The sequence below is a fragment of the Cyclopterus lumpus genome, chromosome 7, assembly GCF_009769545.1.
Source record: "Cyclopterus lumpus isolate fCycLum1 chromosome 7, fCycLum1.pri, whole genome shotgun sequence".
In the NCBI taxonomy this organism is placed as follows: Eukaryota; Metazoa; Chordata; class Actinopteri; order Perciformes; family Cyclopteridae; genus Cyclopterus; species Cyclopterus lumpus.
The window spans coordinates 20,427,685-20,454,391 of record NC_046972.1 but is presented as its reverse complement, the minus strand read 5'-3'; the positions used below and the strand labels follow the sequence as shown (position 1 = coordinate 20,454,391).

The window sequence follows — 26,707 nt, the reverse complement described above, 5'->3', positions numbered from 1 at the left end:
AAATCAGACTTAATTCATGACCACAGTTAAACAAATATTAAGTCAGACAAACAGCAATCAAGTGAAGAACAGTAAATAAAACAGGTAGTTTCTCCACAAATGTGTGCAAAATAAATCCATTTATATTCTAACAATGTCACAAAACTAATTTAAGACAGTGGCTGAAATAAATGATACAGTATTTTGTACAACACAAACATGCACCAACATAAGTACATCATGATACAAATCATCCTGCTTTGGTATAAATATCACCCTATAAATAAATACTGTTAATAACAAATTGAAAATAACTCATGTGTTGTCAATCAATCTTCTTAGTGAGCTTGAATGAATTACATTCACTATCCAAATCTGTGGGACCCTCAGAGCGGACATTTTATGTCCTATAGCAAAGCTGGGTCTGTGATCTGCACATATGGTTCAAGAGGCTGTAGTACTGTATGGAGTATTAACAAAGACACCTGTAATTAATTGAATTATCACAACCTGCTCTTGTTGGTGAACCTGGAGCCTTTGGGCCCCCTGAGGGTTTGGGGCCTCTGGGCGGGTTGTCAGGCCGCGGAAATTATTAGTAGCCTATCTGGTACATCTTAGTATTAAAATCTGTATCATGAAATAGATAAACAACCACCTGCAGTCAGTGAGGATTCTAGTTTAAGAGTTCTGGCTGGTTTCATGCGTCTTTGAGCAAAAAATAGCAAAACTGCCATCTTCAGTGTGCTGTGTGTGCCATGCTTGATGGGAACTTGGAGGCTCAATTTCTTGTGTAAAAATACAACTATTGCAAAAGAAACAAACATTAAATAGGCTGGGGCCAATAGCAGTTATTTTACAAAATGCTATGATGATTCTCACAATATTTTGTAAATTATTTTTGTAAATTTAACACACGTGCAATCTTATTTGATGGTATTATAGATGAATTATTACATAGCAACATTACTGTAATAACACCCCTAGTGTAAAAGCAGTGTTTTCTTTCCTCCTCCGGGCCCGTGGCTCATAGGCACAAAACACAATCATGTGACATGCGCACTCGGCCCTGTTGTTGAGTTTGTTATGACAAGTCGAGGCCTCGGACTAAATTAGGAGCGAAGCCCCCCGTCTCTGTCCGGGCGAATCCGTGATGGAAGGCATGGACCTGGACCTGGACCTGGACCAGGAGCTCATGCAGAAATTTAGCTGCATGGGTACAACAGACAAAGACATCTTAATATCGGAATTTCAGAGGCTCCTCGGGTTCCAGCTAAACCCCGCCGGATGCGCCTTCTTCCTGGACATGACCAACTGGTGAGCTCGAGGATTCGTCCGGCCTGCTGTGTGGGTTATTGTTTAGACGAGTGGTGCTGTTAACTAGCTTTATACCCAGCAGTTATTCTCGTTCAAAGACATGTCGTCGGTAAAACAATGGGGGGGGGGGGAGGGGGAGGAGGAAGGGAATCATTAAGAGCGTTATTATTCATTGTGTCTGGATAAGAGCGGTTAAGTTAGGGATGTTTACGTGGGCACAATGACAGCTAACGACGTGGTAGTAACGTGACTACCGTTAGCGTTAGCTGAGTCACCGTGGGGAACACGGTGGGCAGCAGCGTGTTGCGATAAAAAAAAACGCTTAAAACTGGAGTTAACACACGTCCACGTCGGTGTCTTGTTTATTTAAACGAAACGCGTGAAAGTAATTTATGTAACGCAACGTTTTTTTTTTTTTTTAATGGGAGCTGTAAACCACAGTCGCCACTTTTAGTGCAAAGCTAGGTTACAACTGACGGTTAAAAAGTTTAAAACTATTCCCTCGCAGTGTGTTAACTGCTTATTGAGTCGGACCTTCCGTCACTTTCACATTATCTACAGCCGAGACGACCAACCGTTAACGTAACGTCTCACTCTTTTGACGCCAACCGTTTATTACGTAACGTATTCCCAAATGTAACGTCCGGCCAGTGTAGCTCAAAGCTCATCAAGCGCTAGTAGCTTGAGGCTGGTTAATTTAGTTTTACCTAACTAACATAGTAACATACTAACATAAAACATAGTGTCCGGGCTAACTGTGCCCGGACACTATGTTTTATGTATTTTTTTTTCACGTAATGTTGCTGTAAATAGATCTCAAACTACCGTTAAAATGCCTTCTTCGGCTTTAAAATGAGACTCCCAAGTTGACATATTCGACGTTATAAATCGGGGGGTGAAAACTGATCAAGGGGTCAAATCGAAGTCTTAATGTTTCAGCGCATGTGCAGTAATAAGTTAATGCAGGTCTACGGGAGACATCGGAGAGCGGTGGAGGCTGTTGTAGTAACACGTGACGCCATTCCGCAACGGGGTTTCTAAAAATACAAACTGCTGGTTTATGTATGACCGGCATCACACGGGAGGCACCCATTCGTAATCTCTCTGGGCCTGCAGACAATATACGCATTTTGAAGCACAAAATACCACAGAATTATGTTAAGAAGTAAATATTGTAGTACAAACATATCATCTTCTGCTGTAGATTGTTGTCAGGGAGCGAGATTGACTCCCAGGCCCTTGGCACAAGTCTTCTTCAGTTGGATTTTGTCAAATGTGTGTCCTTGTGGTTTCCACATTTGTAGCAATCATTTCCTACCAAAATTAACATCATTATTTATTTACTTTTAGCATTAAATTACTACAGCTTCCATGCTTATTTGAGAGTATGGCAACCGCAATGGGATATGTTTTGTCAAAATATGTTAGAATCGTGTTCATTGGTTTGTAGGTGTTCACATACAAGAAATGTGTCTTGGTGCATAACAATAAACATTGAGGAAAATAGATTTTTTGTAAAGTCAAGTAAGAAAAAAACCCAATAAGATAAAAGGAACAAATACTGTAAAAGTATGTACAATTAATTTGTTTTTCAAATGAAAGAGCAATATGGTTTGTTGAAGGGATGTGCAAAATATTGACAAGAGAATGTGGCCACACGTGGCCTGACGTTTGTTCATTCATATTATGTGCAAACTGCAGTTGAATACTCCCAATATACATTTGTACTGATCACCTGGATTTGTGCCTTTGCCCGCCCCCCAGGAATTTACAAGCAGCCATCGGAGCCTACTACGACTTTGAGAGTCCCAACATCAGTGCACCGTGCATGTCCTTTGTGAGCGATGTGACGATTGGCGAGGGCGAATCAGTTCCACCGGACACGCCTTTCACAAAGACCTGGAGAGTACAGAACACGGGTAAGTCTGCTTGAACAATAAGAGACCGCAGAGCTGACAGCAGATCCCGCGAGTTAGACATAATGATTATAATAGAAAGAGTTCTCCATGTGTCTTCCAGGTGCAGAGTCGTGGCCTCCAGGGGTTTGTTTGAAGTATGTTGGCGGAGATCAGTTCGGTCACGTGAACATGGTGATGGTGCGGTCTCTAGACCCTCAAGACATGGCCGACGTTAGCGTGCAGATGCAGAGCCCTGCGTCTCCTGGCATGTACCAGGGCCAGTGGAGAATGTGCACAGCCACCGGACTTTACTTCGGAGGTGAGGACAGAAAACTGCAAACCAACTGAATTGTTGCTCTTCAGTACATATGCTCAAGAACCCACTGAAACAATTAAGTCAATGAGTCAGTCGATGGAAAGAAAAATGAATAGCAGCTATTTTTATACACACATTTCTTTTTTTTTCATTAATTTTCCAATAAAAAATTCCAGCTTCTCAAATGTGAAGATTTGTTGCTTTCTTATTATTATTTTTGGGCTCTAGGATTTTGGGCAGACAAACCAAGCTATAGAATAAATGAGCAATTAAATAATAATCACCAGTCCTGAACTGAGCTGCCGACATGTGAATAAAAAGCAGAGTACTGTAGTTTGAAACAACCATTACTCAAGATAATAGAGCAAGATCATTTTCAATGAATTTCCTTCAGCGAAAACTATTAAGAGCGATTGACCATTCTATCGGCACACACATTAAATTAAAGAGTCATTCATTTAACTGATTTATATCCTCCTGCAAGTTAAAAGTGTATGAAGGATCCCAACAGGAAGCCCCTCAAGACTTGTTTACTTACAAATTAAACAGCGGTGGGATACTCAATTAATAATGAATTGGCCTTAATGTTTCTTTAAGGTGTTCATGGCAATAATTCCTCACTTAACACCACCCACCCTGGGAGAGAAGAATTGCAGAATCTGGAGTAATTTAAATCTTTGAGGATATCATGGGGGTGTGTGTGTGTGTGTGGTGCAGCTTCCGAAAGTGATATTTTCAGACCGGCTCATAAAATCTTCTGGTGGTGGCGTTGTGTATTCTAACATGCTGTTCATTTTTCTTCTGACAGATGTCATTTGGGTGATCCTGAGTGTGGAGGTCGGAGGCCTTCTCGGCGTCACGCAGCAGCTGTCCTCTTTCCAAGCGGAGTTCAACACGCAGCCTCACCGCAGCATGGAAGAAGACTACAACCCGTTCGCCTCGCCGGAGAAGAGCAAGTGCCCCAACAGCAACAACAACAGCCTCCACGATGCCAGCGGTCAAAGGGTCGCAGAGGAACATTGGCAGGGAAGCCCCAACCAGCTGCAGCAAGATCAGAATGGACTTTCACACAACTCTGTGGACTTAGTAGCAAATAGTCTACAAAGCAATCTATCAGTAGTCTCTTATAACCAGGTAAGATCTATCAAATCTTCACATTTCAATCATCAGCAGAATGGCAACTTGAAAGTCTGAAAGCCTTCTATAAAAAAAAATAATTCTGATCTATAAATACAAAGTTGATTGTAAGGATATTTCTTTCTACAAACGCCTTGTAGATACATTTAAAATTGTGCGAGTAATGAAAGTAGCGCCAATCGTGAGAAATATCTCATCCATCTCATTTCTATCGGGCTGATATACTATTTGAGTAATTCAATATACTTTTACACAGAAAGCATTTCTCAAGGCTGCCGTAGTAGATAAATTAGGTCGCTCCTCAACGTATTAACTTGAAACCGCAGGGAAATTAATTCCCTCCAGTTTGCCATTTTAAACGAACCGTCTACAGCCACACTGGCGGATTTGTGAGGTTATGATTGCGTACGGTGAGATGGATGCTAAATCTCTGATGTTTAGCAGTTTATCATTCACCAGGTTATCATATCAGTTTAGCCTTTTCACATTCCAACATTTGCAAATCACGACTACACACAAAGCACAGCTCAGGTTGATGGCAATGTCATTCAATTAGCAGGCCTGCTATAATAGTGTACAAAAAGACCAGCGTTAATTGTGTCATGGATCAGTGTACAAGTCAACAGGATTGAGAACGCAAATACAGACATTCAGGAGAGGGGAGTCCAAACCGCAGGCCTCAAAACACGGGTAGCAGACGCCAAGCAGCGGCACAGGAGAGCTGGAACCCAGAAAGCTGCTTCCGTTTCCCGGCGGTCAGGTGACACCGTTAGAGGCAGGTGAGGCAGGTGGAGAGGATTTGGAAGTCTTAAGGGCATCTGGTGGACGGGAGGAGAAAGGCAGGTGTGGAAAGTTTCCTCCGAAATTCGTGGGAAGTGTCTGGAGGCAGACGGAGCTCAATAAAAACAACCGAGGCAGGCGTTTGAGCAGTTTACAGACTTTAGCATTTACAGACTTTACAGACGGCGCAATTGTAGACGTAAGACGTTGTTTTTGTCTCGTCCTTGTTGTTCATCGTTTCTCTTCCTCACAGGGTATACAGGAGCCCTATCCCTTTGGGCACTCTTAAATGGAGGGACTTGTCACACTGAAGCAGCACTAAACCTCTGGAGTCTCGTCACACCAACGAGAGAAAGTAGCTGGTCGAGAGAGTGTGGCGATTCAAAAACACTTTATGCAAAACCCAGCTCCACTTTGAGAGAAAAACCAGAGGCCAATGCTCCCCGACGTGCAGCTCAACCAACATCCCGCCAACCCACCGTATGCACGTGTGAATGCTAAGTTAAAAATGAGTGCTATGAGTCTTTTGAGTGGTGACTTTTTTCTCTTTTTTTTTCCGTTGGATTTCTTTTTTTGTGTTTGTTGTCAAGAGTGCAAATGAAAATGCCGATGACGGCGGGGAGGGGGGGCGGGTATTTGTGAAAATTGTGTGTATACGTGTGTGTGTGTGTGTGTGCATTGTGAAACCTGAAAGAGAGACTTTGGAGGAAAAGCCATTTATTTTGCCAACTGATTCTCCAGTTTCTGCTCTGACTCTTGGTATATTGATTGGGTTTCTGTACCTGTAACTAAATCTAATGCTATCGGCCTCTGAAGCAATTAATATACACTTTTTAACAAAAGGGGGACAGCCACATCCTTCAGAAATATATATTTTGCTCATATACATGGCTCGTGGTATTATGGGCCATCATTTCTATGCTGTCGTAGTAGCACCAGCAATTTAAAAAAGGCGTTTTCAAATGTTCTGCCCTGGAGGGAGTCGGACATTACTCTTAACACAGAAGATATGATCAGCACTGATAAGCATAACTCATTTATTTACATTATGGCTCCTATTATTTGTTAAAGTTTAGACTTCAAAATTGTACAGAAACGTTTTTTTTCTCTAAAGCCTTGGAATTTTTTTTCTACCACACATGAAATAGAGTCATTGGTTTTCATATATACACATCTATGAAATATTACAAGAATATTAGCAGAGTATTCATTATTAGTAATAATGCAGTATTAGAGATTTCCCCACTTATTGTCGGAAGCTAAGAGTTATTTTTCTTTTACATGCTTGCATTAGAATGAAGCATCACAGGATTAATGCACACCCTGACATAAGGCATCGAATTCAAGCCATATGAGCAGCGGTAAAAAAAAAGACAACGTAACATTGTTCGAACATAAATGTTCTTTTTTTTTTTAGTGCGGTCTTGGAGTTGCTTTTATCCTATTAAGTTGAATGTATCTGATGAATGTAGAAGAGGATAATGTTTATTCATTTACCCAAAGATTCGACATTGTGTATTTGCATCGAACTGGCAGTTTTATTTATGTAATTATTGTTCTGAATATTTCTGTCTATTGTTAAAATTATGCTTGGAATGCTCCACATCAAGAGTCTCCAAATTATTTTCACGAATCATCGGTGAGCTTTTTTCTTCTTTTTTGTGTGAAAAAAACCCACATTTGATCCTGTTTGATCCTTTCAGACTTAACTGCGGCAGTGGGAAAAAAAAAAGAAGAAAAAGAATAGAATGAAATGACAGACTTGTGTCGTCTTGACGCATCGTGAGCTGCATATTTACTCGCTCGCTCGCACTAACCGGCCGACCTATTATGCACTGAGCCCCACGGCGAGGCCCGTGAGGGGTTCCTTCTGCTCCACGAGGACAGTTGAGTCCTGAAGGGTTTATCCACTCTGACTTTATCTCCGCGTTATCTCTTCAGCATCCACAGTAAGACCACCAGGTCAGGTAAACACACCTTTTTATTCAGGTGGTAACTGTAAGGCCCCCGGGGGGCGGGGGTGTGGGGGGGGGTCCCTGACCCGACCTTCCCTGACCGCGAGGGGTCCCTTTTCGCATTTCCTGTGCAAAAATGTTAAGGACAGACATTTAAAGGCATTTGCATCTCTCTTGAAGTTTCCAGATTGCAGAATGAATCAGTTGGCATGCAACAGCACATTAATAAGGATGAGGAAGTGCAACCAGATGAAAGCTTCTTTTTTTTTTTTCCTTCTTCTTCCTGTGTGTTTGATGAATGTTTGTATGATTAAATTATCACTGAAAACTAAAAAAGTATTGGCATTTGTCTCAGCTTTCATATTGTCCTCGTTCCACATTGTCAATTATGGTTAGATTGAAACAATTGCTATCTGCATTTTAAAGTGATTTTATGGTCACTGACATGCAGTAAGTAGTTTTACCAAGTGCTTATAATTGTCTTCACGATGCATTCCATGCATTTAATAAGGGCGTGGCAGTAAAGGATAAAGAAACATTCAAATTGACATTAAAAAAATGTAATCAAACAAGAAACTACTGAATAATCAAACACATTATGACATACTGGTCTTGCTCTCGCTCCCCAAATAGTAAAGCACTGCAGATGTATACACACTCAGACCCCGTTAAACATAAAAGTCAAGATGAGAGCTTTTGGGGTTTCTCAAAAAAATACAGAGTGATTATTTTAGGGTTTGTCATTTGAGGAAAAGTGCAACTGCGGCTCAAACGGGAAAGCCTGACAGAGACCGATGGTGGCCTGTCGTCGATGTGTCGGATTACACCTTTAGCCTGGAGGGTTACCGGTCAAAAGCAGTCTGCGGCGCGCCCCCCCCCCCCCCATTAGGGTCTCTCTCTCTGGGGTGGAGCAACCAAGCCAAAAGGGCCTGAAGGAGCAGCAGCGCTCACTTGAGTCACTGCGAGGCACAAGAGATATATTTGAGGTGGCAAAGTAGGCGCTTGAATGTTGTCTCTGTTAAGATCCAACTGACTCACAAAGCTGCAGTAAGTTGAGCTACTTCTTGTTTCTTTTTCAGGCAAGATGGAATAACTTTTTATGTTTTTTGTTTTACTTCCATCAGCACAGGTGTCGAGCAGGTTGTTGGAGCCGCCATGCCAAAGGTGATTTATGTGGGTGGATACACATGCAGCACTTTAAAAAATATTTCAACACGACCGCACAAACTGTTTAACTTAAGCAAACATTTACACACTCGCTTTCTCCTTCCCGTCAATTGTGCTCGGCTCTGTGGACCAGTTCTTCAACTTTCCCTACGATAATAGTTTTTAGACTTTTCAAAAAACTATGAAGCATTAGTTACTTCCTTGGTGCGTCACGCTGTGTAGATCCCATGTGTCCTTGCATCGCCGGCCTTTTCGGGTGTCATACGAGCCCATAAAAAATCACACGCGGCAGCCAAATATTATATCCTCTCTTTCTTTAGCGAGATATCTGTGTTTCAGTTGATCCTGACACATTATGACATAACTTAGCCTTCACATGTCACTTTCCTCCTCTTCATCTCCGTCCCATCGTCCCAGTGTTGATTTGACTTCAATGGAAAGCTACTGTATGCAAACAGTGTTGCTGATGCTCTTAACAGCGGATCAAACACTTCATGAAGTGTGAGCTTCAAAGCTCCTCTGGTCTACATTTCATTCACCCCCCCAAAAATAGTCACAAACTATCCACCTCTCACGGTGACCTTTGACACGACCACATCCGTGGATCCCATTTAGATAAGATGCTTCAACAGCGTTATGTTTGCAAAGTATGGATGTCATCTTTAAATTAAAAAAAAACTCACGCTCAATCGTGTGTGTGTGTGTGTGTGTGTGTGTTTCTGTGTCGTCGTCCCCTCCCCCCCCCCCCCTCCGGCTGTTAAAACTCCCCATGTTTGTTTAATGAATACTGGAATACTGCCCCAAGTCATTAAGTCGGCACTTGGGAGCAACCTCCCTCACTTCCAAACACACCCATTTCTTTCAGAAATTGATATGTCACGAAGGCAAGGTGTCCATAAATCAGTCAAACTCATGCTGCTCGGACCCACAAGCCAAACAAGGAGTGTGGACAGCTGCGAGTGGACAGGTGTGCACATCCTCACCTGCGGGCTAAAGAGATCCAGTCTTGACGTTAGTCCACATCTCAACTGAGAAGGACGGGAACCACAAAAAGAAAGCCCAGGCAGAGCCGACAAGAGGCCTCAGCATTTGGAAACTGTACCGAACCCAACACTGACGAGGTAAGACGGCAGCTTCGCAGGTAAAAACTCTAAATACCGCTATTATGACGCGATAGTACCTGTTTAGGAAACGAGTGAACGTCAACATGTGGAAGAAACGGTCATGTCGTCGTGAATAAATCCAGCACTTTTATGGTCGCTTTATTGCATGATTGTTTAGGAATAGTTTTGTGTCTCGTGCTGTTTTAAAAAACGATTTTTTTTTTAATGAATATCGTTGCTGAGTTTTTGTGTATTGTAGAAGGCCCACCGAAGCACAGCGTTGGCTATAAACACTGTGGGACGCGTACACATTGAATAAAAATACACATCATATTCTGCCTTTTTTCACAGCACACATTTTTGACACAATATTCAAGGCACAGGTGTGAATAATGAAATTCGTTAATGTTATTTTTGTGACACCTGTGCTTTTAAAGTTTCACTACCGTTGAAATAGATACATTATATTGTATTTGTTTTTTTACTTATTGATACTCATACATTGATGATTTGTTTAATCACATTTCGGGAGATGTTTGTTAGAATTATTTATTATTTTCTTCTTTTTTTTTGACTCGCAGTAACATGCGAGTAAGCTGTAACTATAGAAACTAGTCATTATTGCAACGATAGCGACTTTAAATACTAATTTACGTCAAATGAAAATAAAAAAACAATGCCTGAGAATGTAACTTTTTTTTTGTTACTTTCCACCACTTCTACAGGATTACTTCTACTATTAATATTACTACCCCCCATCTGTAATGTATTAAAACATTTATGTTCCCACTATCTCCATTACAGTTATTATGACTATTCTGCCACCAGTGCTGCTATTATTGCCAATATCGTTACGATCCCATCGCACTCATAATAATTGAGGAGTTTGCTGTCTTTATAATGATGATATTATTTCAAGTAATGAATTTCAAATTGGGATTCAGACAATAACCAACTGTGGTTAATATCCCAGTTATTTTTCTGATATCGCACCTATTCATAATTGGATAAATGGAAACAATCACATAAAAATTCCCGACGAGCTGATTTGACGAATCAATATTTAGCGAAATTGTGTCTATAAACATAACTTACATTACTTGTTCTCGTTCACTCTCTACTTTTACTGCCACCCTTCAACCTGTAATGTAACACACGCACACGCATACACACGCGCACACACACACACGCGCACACATTTTAAAAGCTGAAGGTGTGTTGTTAATCACCTTTTGTCCAAAGAACAGGGAAAAGCATGAAGCGATGAATGAGCACAGCTTTTCATATCGATAAAATGCTTCTCATATCAGTTTGGCTGCTGTCCAACGAGGTCTAAAACACAGCCTGTTTTCATGAGTGCGCTGCTTTCATTTGAACACACACACAGACACACAAACACACACACACACACACACACGCTCTTTCTCAGAGAAAATGGATAATCTAGCAGAGCAAGTTTTTGTTAAACATCTCAACTGGTAATGGCTGCAGGCGAGGAACTAATAGAATAGAGACATGTGTCCAGACATCGAGACCTTCTCTAGACTCAGACGTGTTTAATGATCCTGTTGTGCTGTTGGGCAATACATAGCATAAATAAATAAATATGTCATAACTGTCATTACTTTGCCTCCTCTTTTTGGTATTCATAGCTTTGTTTTCTTTGAGAAAAGCCTGATGTCGCCACGTGCCATTGTTTTGGAGGAGCAGTACTTCAGCACAGTCAATGTTTACCAGCAGGTAGCCTGTGAATAATATTCAGCCTAATGTGATCAGTCAGTGTGAACACAGTCTGCGGACAATTTTTTTTTTTGATTTCATTCACTTTTGTCGTGCATTCTTTATTATTATTTTTTATTTTTTTTAAATGTCCCATACATTGTGGCTGAAAAGTAGGCAAAGCTGGGAGAAAAAAAGAAGCATTTTCTATTAAATAGACACATCGCAATGGAAACAGGTGTATCGTTTTGTCACATCAAACACTGGCGTGCAGCACCACTCCCAGAGCCCGGTGAGCTGTTCTCTTACGCATACAGCGATGAATACGCCGCCGCTACTTATCCTTTATCCACATATTAAATGCGTCCCACCCTTTATGTACAGTTCTATCGAGCTTTTACTTCGCCATTAGTTTACAATCCATCTTGTCGACGTGAAAAGGCGCTGGGTGTTGTTACATGGTGATAGTAGCAAAATGTAATCTGTCGCATTTCTTGCAATTACTGTAAAACACATTAATTTTCACTCGTAGTTTCACACCGGCCTTTCATCATGTCTATCTGCATTTAAAAGGTGGAGCAGATTGCTTTCTGAGATTGTTGCATGCATGTTGAAAACAATGGAAGATAAGGACTGAACTGGATGTTTCCAAACACACTGTATATTTCACGAGAGGGTGTGAAATTAGACATTTTTCGAGTAACAAGGAATGTCATGTTGACTTAGGGATTGCTGCTGTTTAGATATTTAAAATTTTGGGGATGGAAGCATCAATGTGTCAGTGTCACTGTTGAACAATGTCAGCCGGGTGTAAATCGTCCGATGACATTTTGTGACAACGGTGCTTTCTTCTTAACAGTGTTAAACAAACATGAGCATGGGGAGTCCAGGCTGTGAACACACTGGCTGCGTGGTGCACTCGCCTCTCTACATCAGCCAACCCCTCACCGACACCAGGATGTCCTGGCCGGACGAGGCGGAGGACGTCAAACCGCCCCGCGGCCTGTTGGGGCTGCCGGAGCTCAGCTGGCCGGGGGTCTACCTCCCTTGCTACGACAGACTAGCTATGGAGGAGAACCCCTGGATGCTGAGGATGACAGAGGCCCCGGCTCCTGTCGCTCCTCCCTCCAGGACACTAGAGCCCAGCCCGGCCAAGCCCAGCCTGCCCCAGGAGCCCCCCTCGGAGATGGAGGGTCAGGTGGAGGAGCGCTGTCTGGAGCAGGTCCAGACCATGGTGGTAGGGGAAGTGCTGAAGGATGTCGACACGGCGTGCAAACTGCTAAACATCGCCCCAGGTATAGGACGGGATGCAACTATTATTATTAGTATTGTTATTATTATTATAGACAAACCTGCTGAAGGAAGTGTTGGCAGAAGTTGCGATCTAATAAAACAAACCATAACCTCTTTGTCTGCTCTCACGTCAACATCCAGACTGTGTCACACACAGCTGGTGAGCATCGGAGGCCCGGCCCACCTTGTGCAAACGTTTCTGTTGGTACACGATCATCGTCGCTTCTTGTGAACTTCACTGAATATGGGTGAAATTCTCACGAAACACTGGAGCCTTGTTACCGGCATTCGAAAAAAAAACAAATGTCAAACTCTTTACGCCCCAAATTTGTGAATAAATATTTATTTTAAATAAAATAAATAGTAGTTTGTGAAGCTAAAATAATATTACTATTACTAAGTAAAGCAACATGTCTTCATACAATGGTTCGTAGATATGATTAATATATATATATATATTTTAAAGTGTGTGTTGCTCCTCGCTTAAAGTTAAGGGATTAAAGTTAAGGGTGTCCCCATGGTTAAGTACGGAAGTTACGTAACAAAACTAAGGAAACATAAGTCAATATTAACTTGGTTTCAGTCGAGACATGGACAGCGGTGTCCTGGGTGAAAGTCATGTGTATGTTTGACCCCTCGATCCTCCCTACGAGCACTTTATTGCTCTTCATGTTTACGTATAGTCGGACTTCCTCAGAGGCGGCCCTTCAAGTCCTGGCTCACAGTTACCTGGGTTATCTTTGAATGTTACACAGTGCGAGAGAAGTATGAAACATTTTTTTTTTTTATTGTCTGTCACTGTTTTATGTTGTATGTCTGAAACTTTGTTAAATGTGTTACTGCTGTCTTGGCCAGGACACTCTTGTAAAGGAGATTTTTAAAAATCTCAATGAGGCTTTTCCTGGTTAAATAAATAAAAATAAATAAAAATAAATAAAAATAAATAAAAATAAATAAAAATAAATAAAAATAAATAAAAATAAATAAAAATAAATAAAAATAAATAAAAATAAATAAAAATAAATAAAAATAAATAGATTAAGCCAGAGAGGAAGAGTCTTACAAACTCTCTGGATACCGGAATAAAACCAAAACCACACATGTGTCAGTGAACAAATTGATGTTGCCATGATTTCATTAGTGAAAGTAACCTCCTCATTTAAGGTCTGAACATGTGGGCAGCTGTGTAAAACATACATGCCCCGCCTCTCCGTGTTTTGCCTCTGCAGACCCGCTGGACTGGAGCTACGTGCACGTCCAGAAGTGGCTCCTCTGGACCGAGCACCTGTACCGGCTGCCGCAGGTCAGCACCATGTTTCAGGAGGTGAGCGGGAGAGATCTGTGCTCCATGACGGAAGCAGACTTCAGGCAACGCTCCTCGCAGTTTGGAGACATGCTGTATGCTCACCTGGACATCTGGAGGTCTGGTAAGAACAAGAACTGCTGTTATGTATTTGCTTGATTGCGAAGCCAATGCAGTGTTGACCAAAAGCCAATTTAAGACGTGGCTTTACGCATTCTATCTTTTTCTTTTTCTTTTAGCTGAAGCGATGAAGGAGTATTGCCCACCGGAAGACAGCAAATCTGGTAAATTCTTGGTTCTAACACACGTTTAAATAGCACAAACTAAAAAACAATGGTTTCACTGGCGGAAATATTAAGATTAAACAATTTGGAGTAACATCTGTTTTTCTGAACATCTGTCACATGTCAGCAGCGGATGATCCCTGGTCAGATGTGATGCGCACCTACCCCAGCCAGCCCATACACCTGTGGCAGTTCCTCCGAGAGCTGCTCCTCAAGCCTCACAACTACAGCCGCTGCATCCGCTGGCTTAACAAAGAGAAAGGTAAGGTGATATATGCATTATATAGGCTTATAAGCCATTTATTTATTGTGTCTATATATATATATATATATACATATATATATATATATACATATATATATATATACATATATATATATATATATATATATATATATACACACAATAAATAAATGATTAATAACCCTATGTTGTATATATATATATATATATATATATATATATACACACATCTATATATACACACAATAAATAAATAATTTATAATTTATTGTGTATATATATATATATATAAATATATATAATATAAATAAATGGTTTACTTTGATTACAAATGCAAAATAATTGGACTCAAAGTGAAGTTATTTAAAAGAATAGTACAACATTTGGGGTAACTCAAGTGGTCATTTGAGGAACTGCACTTGTTGACACTTCAGCGTTGCTTTGTGCTAAGCTAAGCTACGCTAACAGTCTCCTGGCTGTCGCTTTATATGTAGCATAAAATGTTGACGTTAAAAAAAAAAAAAATCTATACATTTGATATCTTCTGTTCAAAGGGATTTTCAAAATAGAAGACTCGGCTCTCGTAGCCAGGCTATGGGGCATCAGGAAGAACCGGCCGGCCATGAACTATGACAAACTGAGCCGCTCCATACGCCAGTACTACAAGAAAGGCATCATTCGAAAGCCCGATGTATCGCGCCGACTGGTCTACCAGTTCGTCAACCCCGTATGATGAAGAGGATCGGCTGATCTCAAGACAACGTGCTGAGGGGGAACCAAAGATATGCTGGACATACAATCGGAGTGACATGAATCCTGAAGCTTGTTATTATTATACTAAATGTTTCATTTCAATTGTAAAGACTGCCTATGCTGAACTTTGCACTCCTGCCTATCATCACTCTACTTTATTATTCTCAATCATTATTTTCATTTTATTTCATCTTTATCACTCGTGTTTGAATTTTTTTTTTTTTTTGGGGGGTGTGAGGTTTGATTTCTCAAAAAGGATATTTTCTTATTATTATCGAAAACATTTGAAAGAAATGTGTGCTTATTTGCTTTATTGTGGAGATTTAGATGAGAGGCTCGATATCGTTCTCATATGTCTTATACTTGTGCAGCTGTTTTCCAGACTGGTCTGGAAACAGCTGACCTTCTCATCCAACTCTTGGCGAGAAAGCAAACTAGCATCATTTCCCAAAATGTCACTATGTCTTTAAATTCAACTTTTTTACAATGACACTTATTGATATTAAGTTGTCAGAGTATTTGGAAATTGCAGAGCAATGCAAATGTAAGTGGATATCTTATAAAAGTAGCCTTGATGGATAATACTTTTTACATTTATATCTTTGGAATTTATGTATCGGATCCAGAATAAAGCAATATATTACCAAATGTTGTCTTTTTTTTTTTAAGTAGAAAAAAATTAAAATAGTATAGATCACATGCCAAGTGCATACAAAAAAAAAAAAAAAGCACACGGACATTAATTATTATTTTTCCTTCGACAAACCTTTTCAAACCAATATCGCAATATTGACACCATCACAACAAATTTGAGTCGTTTTTTTTGTTTTTCATCACTATCATCATTATTATCTGTGATCATAATCATCTTTATGCATATTTAAATGAACTTCTTGTTACATCAAGATGAACAGGCACTACACCAGTTAGGAGATAAAAGTACATCACTAACTATTAACATACATCTTCTAGACCGCTAATATAGGGGTTCCACAACATGAGCTGCTGTCCCCCGTGTGCATAAGGAAGAGATCATCAACATTAAAAAAAGCATTTACAACGTACACCTTTTTACTGCCTCAACATGGTTAGGTCTCATTTTTGCAACTCAACACAGTTGTACAGTTACAATAGAATATAATCTTTAAATTACATCATCATATACAAATCTGACGGCGTGGGATAACGTCACGCTTTTATGATACACTGACAATTCCATTGCAATGAAATCCATACGATATGGTACCTATTAGTTAATATGTTTTCCATTGCTGTTATTTTTAATGAATCACATTTACATGTATAACACTACATCTTGTTCTTAATAGTCAATCACTTGCATTTTTTTTTTTTTTTTTTTAACTTTTTTTTCTATTACATTTACACAACTCATACACACTGGATGATGTTTCCCCCCCCCCCCCCCCCCCCCCAAATATTAACCTGGTAATGTGGAATATGTTTGAACTTGTGTGTTTAATGCATGTGTATATGTGTGTGTGTATATATATATATCTCTGTGTGTGTGTGTGTGTGTGTGCACGTCAAGAAAGTGGGACAGTTTAATGATAGTAGTCCTTTTTGCTATGCTGGACAGCTTTTTACTCTAAGACACAACTTGTGAGCTGGTGATGTGTTTCTCCTCATGTGTGAGACCCAAACCTGCCAAATCCTGTTCCAGACACAGAGCTAAACACATCTGACTGCTGTTGGTCCAGTGAAAAAAAAAAAGTTATAAAATGTTTTTTTTTTTTTAAAAGCATCTGTTCCATCCTAATCATAGATTTAGATGCAAGATTACTGACTAATTAACATCTGATAAATTCCTGCTGTAAATTTAAATTTCTACGTATTAAGTTAAGGATTTAAAAAAAAAAAAAAAAAAAAAAAACCATGTGATGCACTGTGTGCGAGTCATCTTACATGCATGCAGCACTGGTGACAAACATGTATTCCCCCCCGTGTCATCGCGGACAGATGAGGTCTGGGTGGACTGAGAGGCAGCTACAAGTTGATCCTCACTGAAGCCGTTTACACACGTGTATATGTGACGTTATTGCATGGAGAGAAAACGGATAGTTGATGGTATTGGGTCATTCTTTGGCTCAACGGGGGGATAACGGGCCACATAAACTAGTGCTTTTTTTTTGCTAGGTGGGGAGGGGGGGGGGGAATTAAATGACGATGGAGAACAGTGTTTAGACAAACACGCCCTCTTTCGAGCCCAAACACTAGTACATTCATGTCCTGTTGAAGAGGCTTCCATCTTCAGACAACTCCCTCCCCCTCCCCACCCTCCTCGCTCTGGAAGAAAAGTGGCCCGGCACATTGTTCAGAACCCACCTCAAAGAGGATGACTTGATCTCACTTCGCTCTGAGGGAACATATCACTGGCGTTAGCAGGTCAGTGGATTAAAATGAGAGCAGAATTACTGAACCGAGAATGAAAAAAAATAAAAAAGCCTCTGCAGAACCTGTAAATCCTTTTCTCGGGTTGCATGAGAGATGATATTGTCAACAGGGTGTGTGATGCTAAGAAAAGAAAAATGTCAAAAAAAACAACAAAACAAAACATAAAAACGGTTCATCGGCAAGCTTTCCTTTTCATGAAAACCCGAAGCGCGTCCAGAAGAATGTGATGCTAAACAATGAACTCTGCATTTTGTAGTAGAAGCGTTGCATCGAGTTGTCGCCTAAAGGAGGCTGCAGGATTCAAGGGGAATGCAAGTTTCTTTTTTTTCCTTCTTCTTCTTTTCTTTTTTTTTTTTTTTTTGCATAGCACATGCTGCTATGCAAAGTTCAGAAACAGTTAAAAACACATAGCACTGCACACACTGGGGGAAAGGAGGTGGGGACCAAAATCACAAAGAAAGGAAAAGAAGAAAAAAAAGAAAAAAAGAGAGCGAGGATACCGTTTGTGGTACATTTTAACACGACACAGCATTCCAGCTGTAAGAATGACGACTGACCACACACACACACACACACACACAGCATTAAAAAATGCTACACACAAAAAAAAAATGGCATCACACCGTATGTACACAATGCAGGTTAGAGAAGCTCGTCTTTGTCGAATGGGCGTAACTGATTATATTATCTTCCCATCATTCACAAGTGAACAGACTGCAGTGTACTGCAAGTTTAAATAAGCTGCATTATATGTTAAATGCAGCTACACAGAGAAGCAATGTGTTCCTGCACTGCCTTGATGTTATAGTCGAGTGTGTATATACTGCTCCTGTTTTCTAAATGTGTAAGTCCACCCACCCCAAATGCTGGATAAAATATATTATATTGATATATTGTCTTTTAGGTTACTAAGTTTTTATTTAGGCTTGGCGCATCTGTTGGGCAAGGGATGTGTTGCTCTTAAGTCTCTGGCTATGTGCGATGCGATTGGACGGGACAGTTCAAGCTGCCTCCAATGGCGTGTCCTTGTCCAGGAACGTGACTACATGGGCTCGACGTAATTGGCCGGGTACAGTCCCTCTCGGCCGCTGTCCAGGCGACCTCGACACCAGCCTTGCTCGTCTTCGTCCTCGGTCTTGGTCAGTTCGTCACCTGTGAAGGAGACAACCAACCACTCCGTCATCAGCGCGCGGTCCTTTTCGTCAAAGAGTGAAATGTGAATTGAAAAAAAAAAAAAAATATATGAAGATATCTGTAAATTACAGCTGCGCATTTATTCGGATTAATGCACTCAAGGTCTTTTGTAATACTTATTGATGTAATGATGTCTGTCTTTGTAGTGTATCGTAAACAGTCTGCCCCCACTGCCAGAAATATTTGACAAATACTTTATATATATATATATGTATAAATTATCAACCCACTTAAAATATATATATTTGTGTACATTATCTAAATGTAAAGAGAAAGTTTTCTTTTCAATACGTTTTTTGATCTAATTCATTTAACTTAAATGAGTTTGATAAGGTGGAGTGACCAAAGTTTCATCCCACAATAAAGGCACGGTAAGTTAAAGGTTAAGGGGTTAGGGTTAGGGGGTTAAGGGGTTAGGAGGTTAAGGGGCCCCGTGGAGCTTTTGACCTTTCGTGGCATTATGGGACAATGTTTTTATTTGTGTCTTCCTGTTTTGTTTTCGCTCACATGAACAGGTCCATGCATTAAAAAAAAAAAAAAATGTTTTCTGAGATAAGAAAACAATTAAACATGTTTGTTAGACCTCAAAGACACACAAAGGGAGTTTTGGTGAGTAACAATAATGTAAATAGTCGTTTTGCAGGGCAACTTTCTTCTTTTAAACAAAGAAACTAACCGAATGTGCTGGCAGGGATTAGCCACATTGTCACATATCCACGAGAAGACTTAAAAACACCTTAAAAACACCGTACCAATAGAGAGGATGATGAAGAAGCAGAGCTGTGGCTTCATCAGTACTTTTCCCCAGTAAAGCTTGTTTTTAAATCGTTAGTCATGTCTTTGTGTTGCGCTCTAAAGTTTTTTTTTTTTTAAAACACCATTTCCCAAAGAGCTTGTGTTAATTGGTGGCAAGTGCCCTCTAATTTGTTTTCCATGTGGCAATTATCGACTAACCACTGCTATCTATTCTGTAGAGGAAGGGAGAGAGTTGGTGATTTTGGACCACCTGGTTGATGCCACAGCTCGTCATCTTATAGATTAAACTACGCCGTCCCAGCCCCTTTAGAAACGTCAATAAGTTCATAAATTAAAAGAGAAAAAACATAATCTGTACGATGTTGAATAATATCTCCTGTGTCATCTGACAAATACCTGATTTGAAGGTGAGCTCGTCCTGCTCCTGGCCTTCGTAGTCATAGAGAGCGCGGACACGGACTCCTTTCCCAGAGCTGGAGTCCTCTTCAAAAGAGTTGCCGTTGCCGCCGCTGCCGCCGCCGTTTTCATTGCCGGACAACGTGGCGGGCTGCTCATCGTCGGACCACTCGGTCGAGTAAGCCTGGTTCTTTTCATAGCTGCTCACACTGGAGGATAGAAGGGGGAGTAAATACTCAAAAGCATGTCAACAAATCCCCCAAAAAGGTCAAACACCATCATTAACAACTCAGTAAGAGTCGCGTCGTGGCACCGGGAGATGTGTTCCTTCTTTATGACGAAAATGGTTACTGTTGTTTACTTTATGATGAACGTGGGCACTGTTGTTTACTTTATGATGAACGTGGGCACTGTCGTTTACTTTATGATGAACGTGGGCACTGTTGTTTACTTTATGATGAACGTGGGCACTGTCGTTTACTTTATGATGAACGTGGGCACTGTTGTTTACTTTATGATGAACGTGGGCACTGTTGTTTACTTTATGATGAACGTGGGCACTGTTGTTTACTTTATGATGAACGTGGGCACTGTTGTTTACTTTATGATGAACATGGGCACTGTTTTTGTTTACTTTATGATGAACATGGGCACTGTTTTTGTTTACTTTATGATGAACGTGGGCACTGTTGTTTACTTTATGATGATGAACGTGGGCACTGTTGTTTACTTTATGATGAACGTGGGCACTGTTGTTTACTTTATGATGAACGTGGGCACTGTTGTTTACTTTATGATGAACATGGGCACTGTTTTTGTTTACTTTATGATGAACATGGGCACTGTTTTTGTTTACTTTATGATGAACGTGGGCACTGTTGTTTACTTTATGATGATGAACGTGGGCACTGTTGTTTACTTTATGATGAACGTGGGCACTGTCGTTTACTTTATGATGAACGTGGGCACTGTTGTTTACTTTATGATGAACATGGGCACTGTCGTTTACTTTATGATGAACATGGGCACTGTTGTTTACTTTATGACGAACGTGGGCACTGTTGTTTACTTTATGACGAACGTGGGCACTGTTGTTTACTTTATGATGAACATGGGCACTGTCGTTTACTTTATGATGAACGTGGGCACTGTTGTTTACTTTATGATGAACGTGGGCACTGTTGTTTACTTTATGATGAACGTGGGCACTGTCGTTTATTTTATAATGAACGTGGGCACTGTTGTTTACTTTATGATGAACGTGGGCACTGTCGTTTACTTTATGATGAACGTGGGCACTGTTGTTTACTTTATGATGAACGTGGGCACTGTCGTTTACTTTATGATGAACGTGGGCACTGTTGTTTACTTTATGATGAATATGGGCACTGTCGTTTACTTTATGATGAACATGGGCACTGTTGTTTACTTTATGATCAACATGGGCCCTGTTGTTTACTTTATGATGAACGTGGGTCGTTTACTTTATGATGAACGTGGGCACTGTTGTTTAGTTTATGATAAAAGTGGGCACTGTTGTTTACTTTATGATGAACGTGGGCATGTTGTTTACTTTATGATAAACGTGGGCATGTTGTTTACTTTATGACGAACGTGGGCACTGTCGTTTATTTTATGATGAACGTGGGCACTGTTGTTTACTTTATGATGAACGTGGGCACTGTTGTTTACTTTATGATGAACGTGGGCACTGTTGTTTACTTTATGACGAACGTGGGCACTGTCGTTTATTTTATGATGAACGTGGGCACTGTTGTTTACTTTATGATGAACGTGGGCACTGTTGTTTACTTTATAATGAACGTGGGCACTGTCGTTTACTTTATGATGAACGTGGGCACTGTTGTTTACTTTATGATAATATGGGCACTGTCGTTTACTTTATGATAAACGTGGGCACTGTTGTTTACTTTATGATCAACATGGGCACTGTTGTTTACTTTATGATGAACGTGGGTCGTTTACTTTATGATGAACGTGGGAACTGCTGTTGTTTACTTTATGATGAACATGGGCACTGTTGTTTACTTTATGATGAACATGGGCACTGTCGTTTACTTTATGATGAACGTGGGCACTGTTGTTTACTTTATGATGAATATGGGCACTGTCGTTTACTTTATGATAAACGTGGGCACTGTTGTTTACTTTATGATCAACATGGGCACTGTTGTTTACTTTATGATGAACGTGGGTCGTTTACTTTATGATGAACGTGGGCATGTTGTTTACTTTATGATAAACGTGGGCACTGTTGTTTACTTTATGATGAACGTGGGCACTGCTGTTGTTTACTTTATGATGAACATGGGCACTGTTGTTTACTTTATAATGAACGTGGGCACTGTTGTTTACTTTATGATGAACGTGGGCACTGCTGTTGTTTACTTTATGATGAACATGGGCACTGTTGTTTACTTTATGATGAACGTGGGCACTGTTGTTTACTTTATGATGAACGTGGGCACTGTTGTTTACTTTATGATGAACATGGGCACTGTTGTTTACTTTATGATGAATGTGGGCACTGTTGTTTACTTTATGATGAACATGGGCACTGTTGTTTACTTTATGATGAACATGGGCACTGTTGTTTACTTTATGATGAATGTGGGCACTGTTGTTTACTTTATGATGAACATGGGCACTGTTGTTTACTTTATGATGAACGTGGGCACTGTTGTTTACTTTATGATGAACATGGGCACTGTTGTTTACTTTATGATGAACATGGGCACTGTTGTTTACTTTATGATGAACATGGGCACTGTTGTTTACTTTATGATGAACGTGGGCACTGTCGTTTACTTTATGATGAACATGGGTCGTTTACTTTATGATGAACGTGGGCACTGTTGTTTACTTTATGATGAACGTGGGCACTGTTGTTTACTTTATGATGAACGTGGGCACTGTTGTTTACTTTATGATGAACATGGGCACCATCCCCGCTGCTGTAAATACTCACCATCATGCAAAATCTGCGAAGGAAATTAGTCCCCAACAAAAACACACAATCTACTCCTGTTTGAGGGAACATTTCTTTCTGTTTTAGGAATTTATTTTAGCCATTTAAAAAACCAAAACGTGAAAGTATGTATTCGTGACCCATTTTTAAAATATGCGTGTGCAGGAAGGACCGATGGGCTTGGGAGTGGGAACACTAATATTATCCTTAAAAAAATTGAATTCGAGCAAAATAGATCTGAGTCCAGGCATTCGTCACGAGATATAATTTCATGATAAGATTATGACTGGGCTTTGCAATGGGAATGGTCAAAACAATAGATTACTAACCTGCTCCGGTCACCAGGTGGAGCCACATGGTCGGTGCTCGGAGTGGGTGGGGCTCCGTCTGGTTTCTTCTTCTTTGGGGGAGCAGCGGCCTGGTCTGGGTTGTATTCCTGGAGATTAGAGTGAAAGGGAAACACATGAATAAAGAAGAGTAGTAAGTAAAAGAGGAGAGGGCTTGAATGTTTGTTGCATGGAGGTTTACCGTTGTACCTCAAATGCAGGCCAGTTCATATGCATGTCAGGGCCGTGGTTGTTGCTGAACCACTTCAGGTCCTCTTGTGTGTTTGCAGACAGGATGGTGCGCTCCAGTTCTCTGTATATCGTGGCATAGCTGAGGAGGAAAGTGGGTCAAATGGTGAGCATGAAAAGTGCCAGAAGAGTCTGCTGCCAACTTGGCGACAGAAGCCACAATGTGGTTCAGATTCTGGGTTGAGCGAGATCCAATATTAGGTCATGACAAGACGGAAGTGGCTCCCAGAGTTTTCTGCTGAAGTATTTACCCTGAATAATCCTAATAATCCTCTACGAGGATATTGTAGTCCCTAAGAGCGAGATGGTGGCATGAAATTAGGAACTGTTACAGCTCCCCCAGCACCCTCCTACTCTTCCTGCTGACTCCACTCCCCAAAACCGGACTGGTACACCTTTTACCTCCAAGATGTCGTCCTTTTATGCAGTTCTTTGGTTCCCCTATTTTAGTTTGTCTGTTCTGCTTTATTTTGTATTTGTAATTTTATATTTCTCTATTGTGTTCATTGCCTATATGGCATTGTCTCCTTTGCCTCATGTATTTTCTGAAATGTTTACTTGTATTGATGTTATGTTTTTACCTTGCTTCTATGTAGAGCACTTTGTAAACCCTGTTTTTAAAGGTGCTATATAAATAAATGTATTATAAATTTATTATTATTGTTGTTTATATTGCGACAGTTTTCCCAAATAATCTGCAATGTGGAAGGGATTAAAACCGCGCGGTGTTCCTATTTTACAGGATAAACCGGTCTATGTTTTACGCATTAATGTAATCATAAGAGATTGGTCGGCACAAACATGATCCAAGTGATATTTTCTTTCCAAAGATGAAAAAGTAAATAAATGGATGCTGTGTTGGATTGGATTTTATTTTCAAAACTAGATTTTGGAAAGATGAGAATATGATCTTTTTAAAAATCATCTGGCAGTGGAGAAAAGTCCTCTTCTTATTTGTTAATTGTTTAACTTAATAAATTCAAGCCAAAGTATGACTTTTGACTTTAATAATGCTGTAGTGATGATAATCATACCGAATGCATTTTTTTAATAATAACTTCAGCTCATGAAACTTAAATGAGTGTTGATGTTGATGTGGACATTTATATATGCAAGTCATTGCAGTGATAGCATATTAATATATATATATATAGCATATTCAATCACAGAAAATGTCTAATAATCTAATTTTGTCTTCTTATAAATGAAATTGGGAATATTAACTTCTGAGAAAACACCCGGTCGTCCTATAAAAAGAAAAAAATGTAAAAGGAAAAAAAAATATATATAAATATCTATATATATATATATATATATATATATATATATATATATATATATATATATAAAGATTGAGGGGATCGAGAAGGATCGAGATTCAGTAATTAATAAAATGGAAACTTCATAAAATGATAATGCTTATTAAATGTTTTGTAGACAACCACAAAAGCAGTTACAGGTGAGGTCGTGGGTAGCAAAGTGTGAATAAAGAACATCAAAGGCCTCGAGTCACCCACGGCAACCAAAGGCAGGTTCGATTAAAAGACTCCAGAAAAGCGCCTTTGTTGTTACACGCGGGGTTAAAAACAACCCCGGAATCAGACAAGCGGCTCAACTTCAATTCAAATTCGGTTTGGCAGAAACGTCATTGAATTAATTAGCGCTGCGAGTGTGACCGCTAATGAGAAATGCATGCCTGGTTTGAGAAGAGTGTTGAGATGAATCAATTTGAAGGGAACTGTGCTGAATGTGACAAAACAAATCAAACTAATCTATTATGAAATGTGGTTTTGAAATGTGATCACTTTCCCATTCAAAGTAATAAAAAGGTACAGTAAGCAATCACGCAAACAGTATCACCACGAATTAACTGAATATACATCGGATTGAGGGGGACGAATATAAAAAAGATAGATGAAGTACACTGCAGGGAATGGATGCTGTAGCACATAGCAGACCATAATGACCAATACACATGGCACACAGTGTTCTAGCTGCAGCTTTATGAAACTCAAGTAAAAGTGTCCCTCCCCCCGCCCGGCTCACTTCGGGTTCTCGGTGAGGTTAAGATGGCGTTTGATGTCCAGCAAGGCCTCCTTGAGGAAGGTCAGCCTCCTGACTTCATGCTGCTGGCACTGGTCAAACACCTGCTCCATGCACTCCATGTACTGCGGGGTGCACTTGTTCAGCTCCTCCAGAGACTTCTCGTACTTTTCTTTAGCCTGAGACGTAAAAAAAAAGAAAGGAAAACACACTGATAACTTTTTTTTTTTAAAACACACAAAAAAAACCCAGCGTGGTTTCATTTAAATGTCCCTGAGTCCCTGAGCTTGGACTACAACTCATCTTTAAAAGGGTTCATCGAGGCGCCGATAAACGTATATATCTGTAAAACACATTCATGCATCAGAACACGACACCTTACGCTGTTTATTTGAATAACAATATGGGGATTTCTGTGTGTTTGCATATATAAATATGTCTCGGATCTACATAACCAATGTGACCAATGTTTTATATGCATGCGATCGTGTGTAATCTACGCGTTGTTCTCACCTTCCCCATATCCTGTTTGCATTTGTCCACTTTCTCGTGCAGTTTCTTCTGCTGGTCTGCTGTGACAGAAGCCTCCGTCTTGCCGTTGGCCTCGCGGGCCGCGGCCAGCTTCTCCTCCTTGCAGGCCATGTGGTAGTACTTCTTCGCTGCCTCCATCTGTAAGTCCAAAAACACAGGCTGGCACCGTCAGTACCTCCACGTACGGAATAGATAATAATAGATCTTATTATGTCCTTGTATCCACGACCATTTAGTTATTAAAAACCACAACAACAACACGGGTACAAATATAATACTGTAAGTCGAGTCGAGCAAACCAGAGTCCAATAGGCTCTTAAATCCTCCCCTATCATACAGGTGCCGGCCCAAAGCAAAAAAAAAAATCAAGACTCGCTCCACTGACAAGTAATAAGTGACAGATTGAGCTTCTGTTTGAAATATCACAAGCAAAGAAATTGTCTTTGTGACCAGTAACACCACCATGGGGTGCAGCCCACGGACTTTGTGATGGAGAAGCTCCGTGATTGGCCTCAACGGGCCTCCCCCTCAGACATTTAACAATGGAGCCAAGATAGCCTCGTATT

At 40.3% G+C, this 26,707-nt stretch overlaps 3 protein-coding genes across 7 annotated transcripts in view; 2 read left to right on the top strand and 1 right to left on the bottom strand.

Annotated features, from left to right (window-relative positions):
* The first annotated feature begins 1,003 nt into the window (after positions 1-1,003).
* On the top strand, positions 1,004-7,141 carry LOC117733362 (protein ILRUN-like). 3 transcript variants are annotated; one of them, XR_004609726.1, is made up of 5 exons: positions 1,004-1,293; positions 3,058-3,212; positions 3,313-3,510; positions 4,316-5,423; positions 5,678-7,141. XR_004609726.1 is itself a non-coding variant. In XM_034536958.1 (5 exons), exons 1-5 carry the CDS (start codon positions 1,130-1,132, stop codon positions 5,711-5,713), a joined length of 879 nt encoding a protein of 292 aa, XP_034392849.1. In that variant the 5' UTR covers positions 1,004-1,129; the 3' UTR covers positions 5,714-7,141. The 3 variants fall into 3 exon arrangements, 2 of the variants coding, with proteins under 2 accessions (XP_034392849.1, XP_034392848.1); XM_034536958.1 differs by having other exon boundaries at positions 4,316-4,641; XM_034536957.1 differs by having other exon boundaries at positions 4,316-7,141.
* Positions 7,142-8,517: 1,376 nt separating this feature from the next.
* On the top strand, positions 8,518-15,859 carry LOC117733558 (SAM pointed domain-containing Ets transcription factor-like). 3 transcript variants are annotated; one of them, XM_034537313.1, is made up of 7 exons: positions 8,518-8,543; positions 9,352-9,667; positions 12,228-12,663; positions 13,891-14,088; positions 14,204-14,248; positions 14,376-14,510; positions 15,047-15,859. In XM_034537313.1, exons 3-7 carry the CDS (start codon positions 12,240-12,242, stop codon positions 15,223-15,225), a joined length of 981 nt encoding a protein of 326 aa, XP_034393204.1. In that variant the 5' UTR covers positions 8,518-8,543; positions 9,352-9,667; positions 12,228-12,239; the 3' UTR covers positions 15,226-15,859. The 3 variants fall into 3 exon arrangements, with proteins under 3 accessions (XP_034393204.1, XP_034393205.1, XP_034393203.1); XM_034537314.1 differs by lacking the exon at positions 8,518-8,543 and having other exon boundaries at positions 9,337-9,667; positions 14,379-14,510; XM_034537312.1 differs by lacking the exon at positions 8,518-8,543 and having other exon boundaries at positions 9,337-9,667.
* Positions 15,860-16,076: 217 nt separating this feature from the next.
* The window catches only part of LOC117733473 (protein kinase C and casein kinase substrate in neurons protein 1-like), a 32,857-nt gene continuing 22,226 nt past the window's right edge, over positions 16,077-26,707 (bottom strand). Inside the window, exons 6-11 of the mRNA XM_034537157.1 lie at positions 26,124-26,279; positions 25,614-25,789; positions 23,529-23,649; positions 23,322-23,428; positions 20,004-20,212; positions 16,077-18,809 (exon numbers count right to left, since the gene is read on the bottom strand). Coding sequence (XP_034393048.1) covers positions 18,700-18,809; positions 20,004-20,212; positions 23,322-23,428; positions 23,529-23,649; positions 25,614-25,789; positions 26,124-26,279 — 879 coding nt within the window. The 3' untranslated portion in view covers positions 16,077-18,699. The remainder of the gene's footprint in view (positions 18,810-20,003; positions 20,213-23,321; positions 23,429-23,528; positions 23,650-25,613; positions 25,790-26,123; positions 26,280-26,707) is intronic.

Bases quoted from the DNA above. Each gene is read 5' to 3' on its own strand.
- LOC117733362 (XM_034536957.1), top strand. From the start codon at position 1,130: ATGGAAGGCATGGACCTGGACCTGGACCTGGACCAGGAGCTCATGCAG. The intron at 1,294-3,057 runs GTGAGCTCGAGG...CCCGCCCCCCAG, and splicing joins TTCCTGGACATGACCAACTG to GAATTTACAAGCAGCCATCG. The intron at 3,213-3,312 runs GTAAGTCTGCTT...TGTGTCTTCCAG, and splicing joins CTGGAGAGTACAGAACACGG to GTGCAGAGTCGTGGCCTCCA.
- LOC117733558 (XM_034537313.1), top strand. From the start codon at position 12,240: ATGAGCATGGGGAGTCCAGGCTGTGAACACACTGGCTGCGTGGTGCAC. The intron at 12,664-13,890 runs GTATAGGACGGG...TTGCCTCTGCAG, and splicing joins ACTGCTAAACATCGCCCCAG to ACCCGCTGGACTGGAGCTAC. The intron at 14,249-14,375 runs GTAAATTCTTGG...GTCACATGTCAG, and splicing joins ACCGGAAGACAGCAAATCTG to CAGCGGATGATCCCTGGTCA.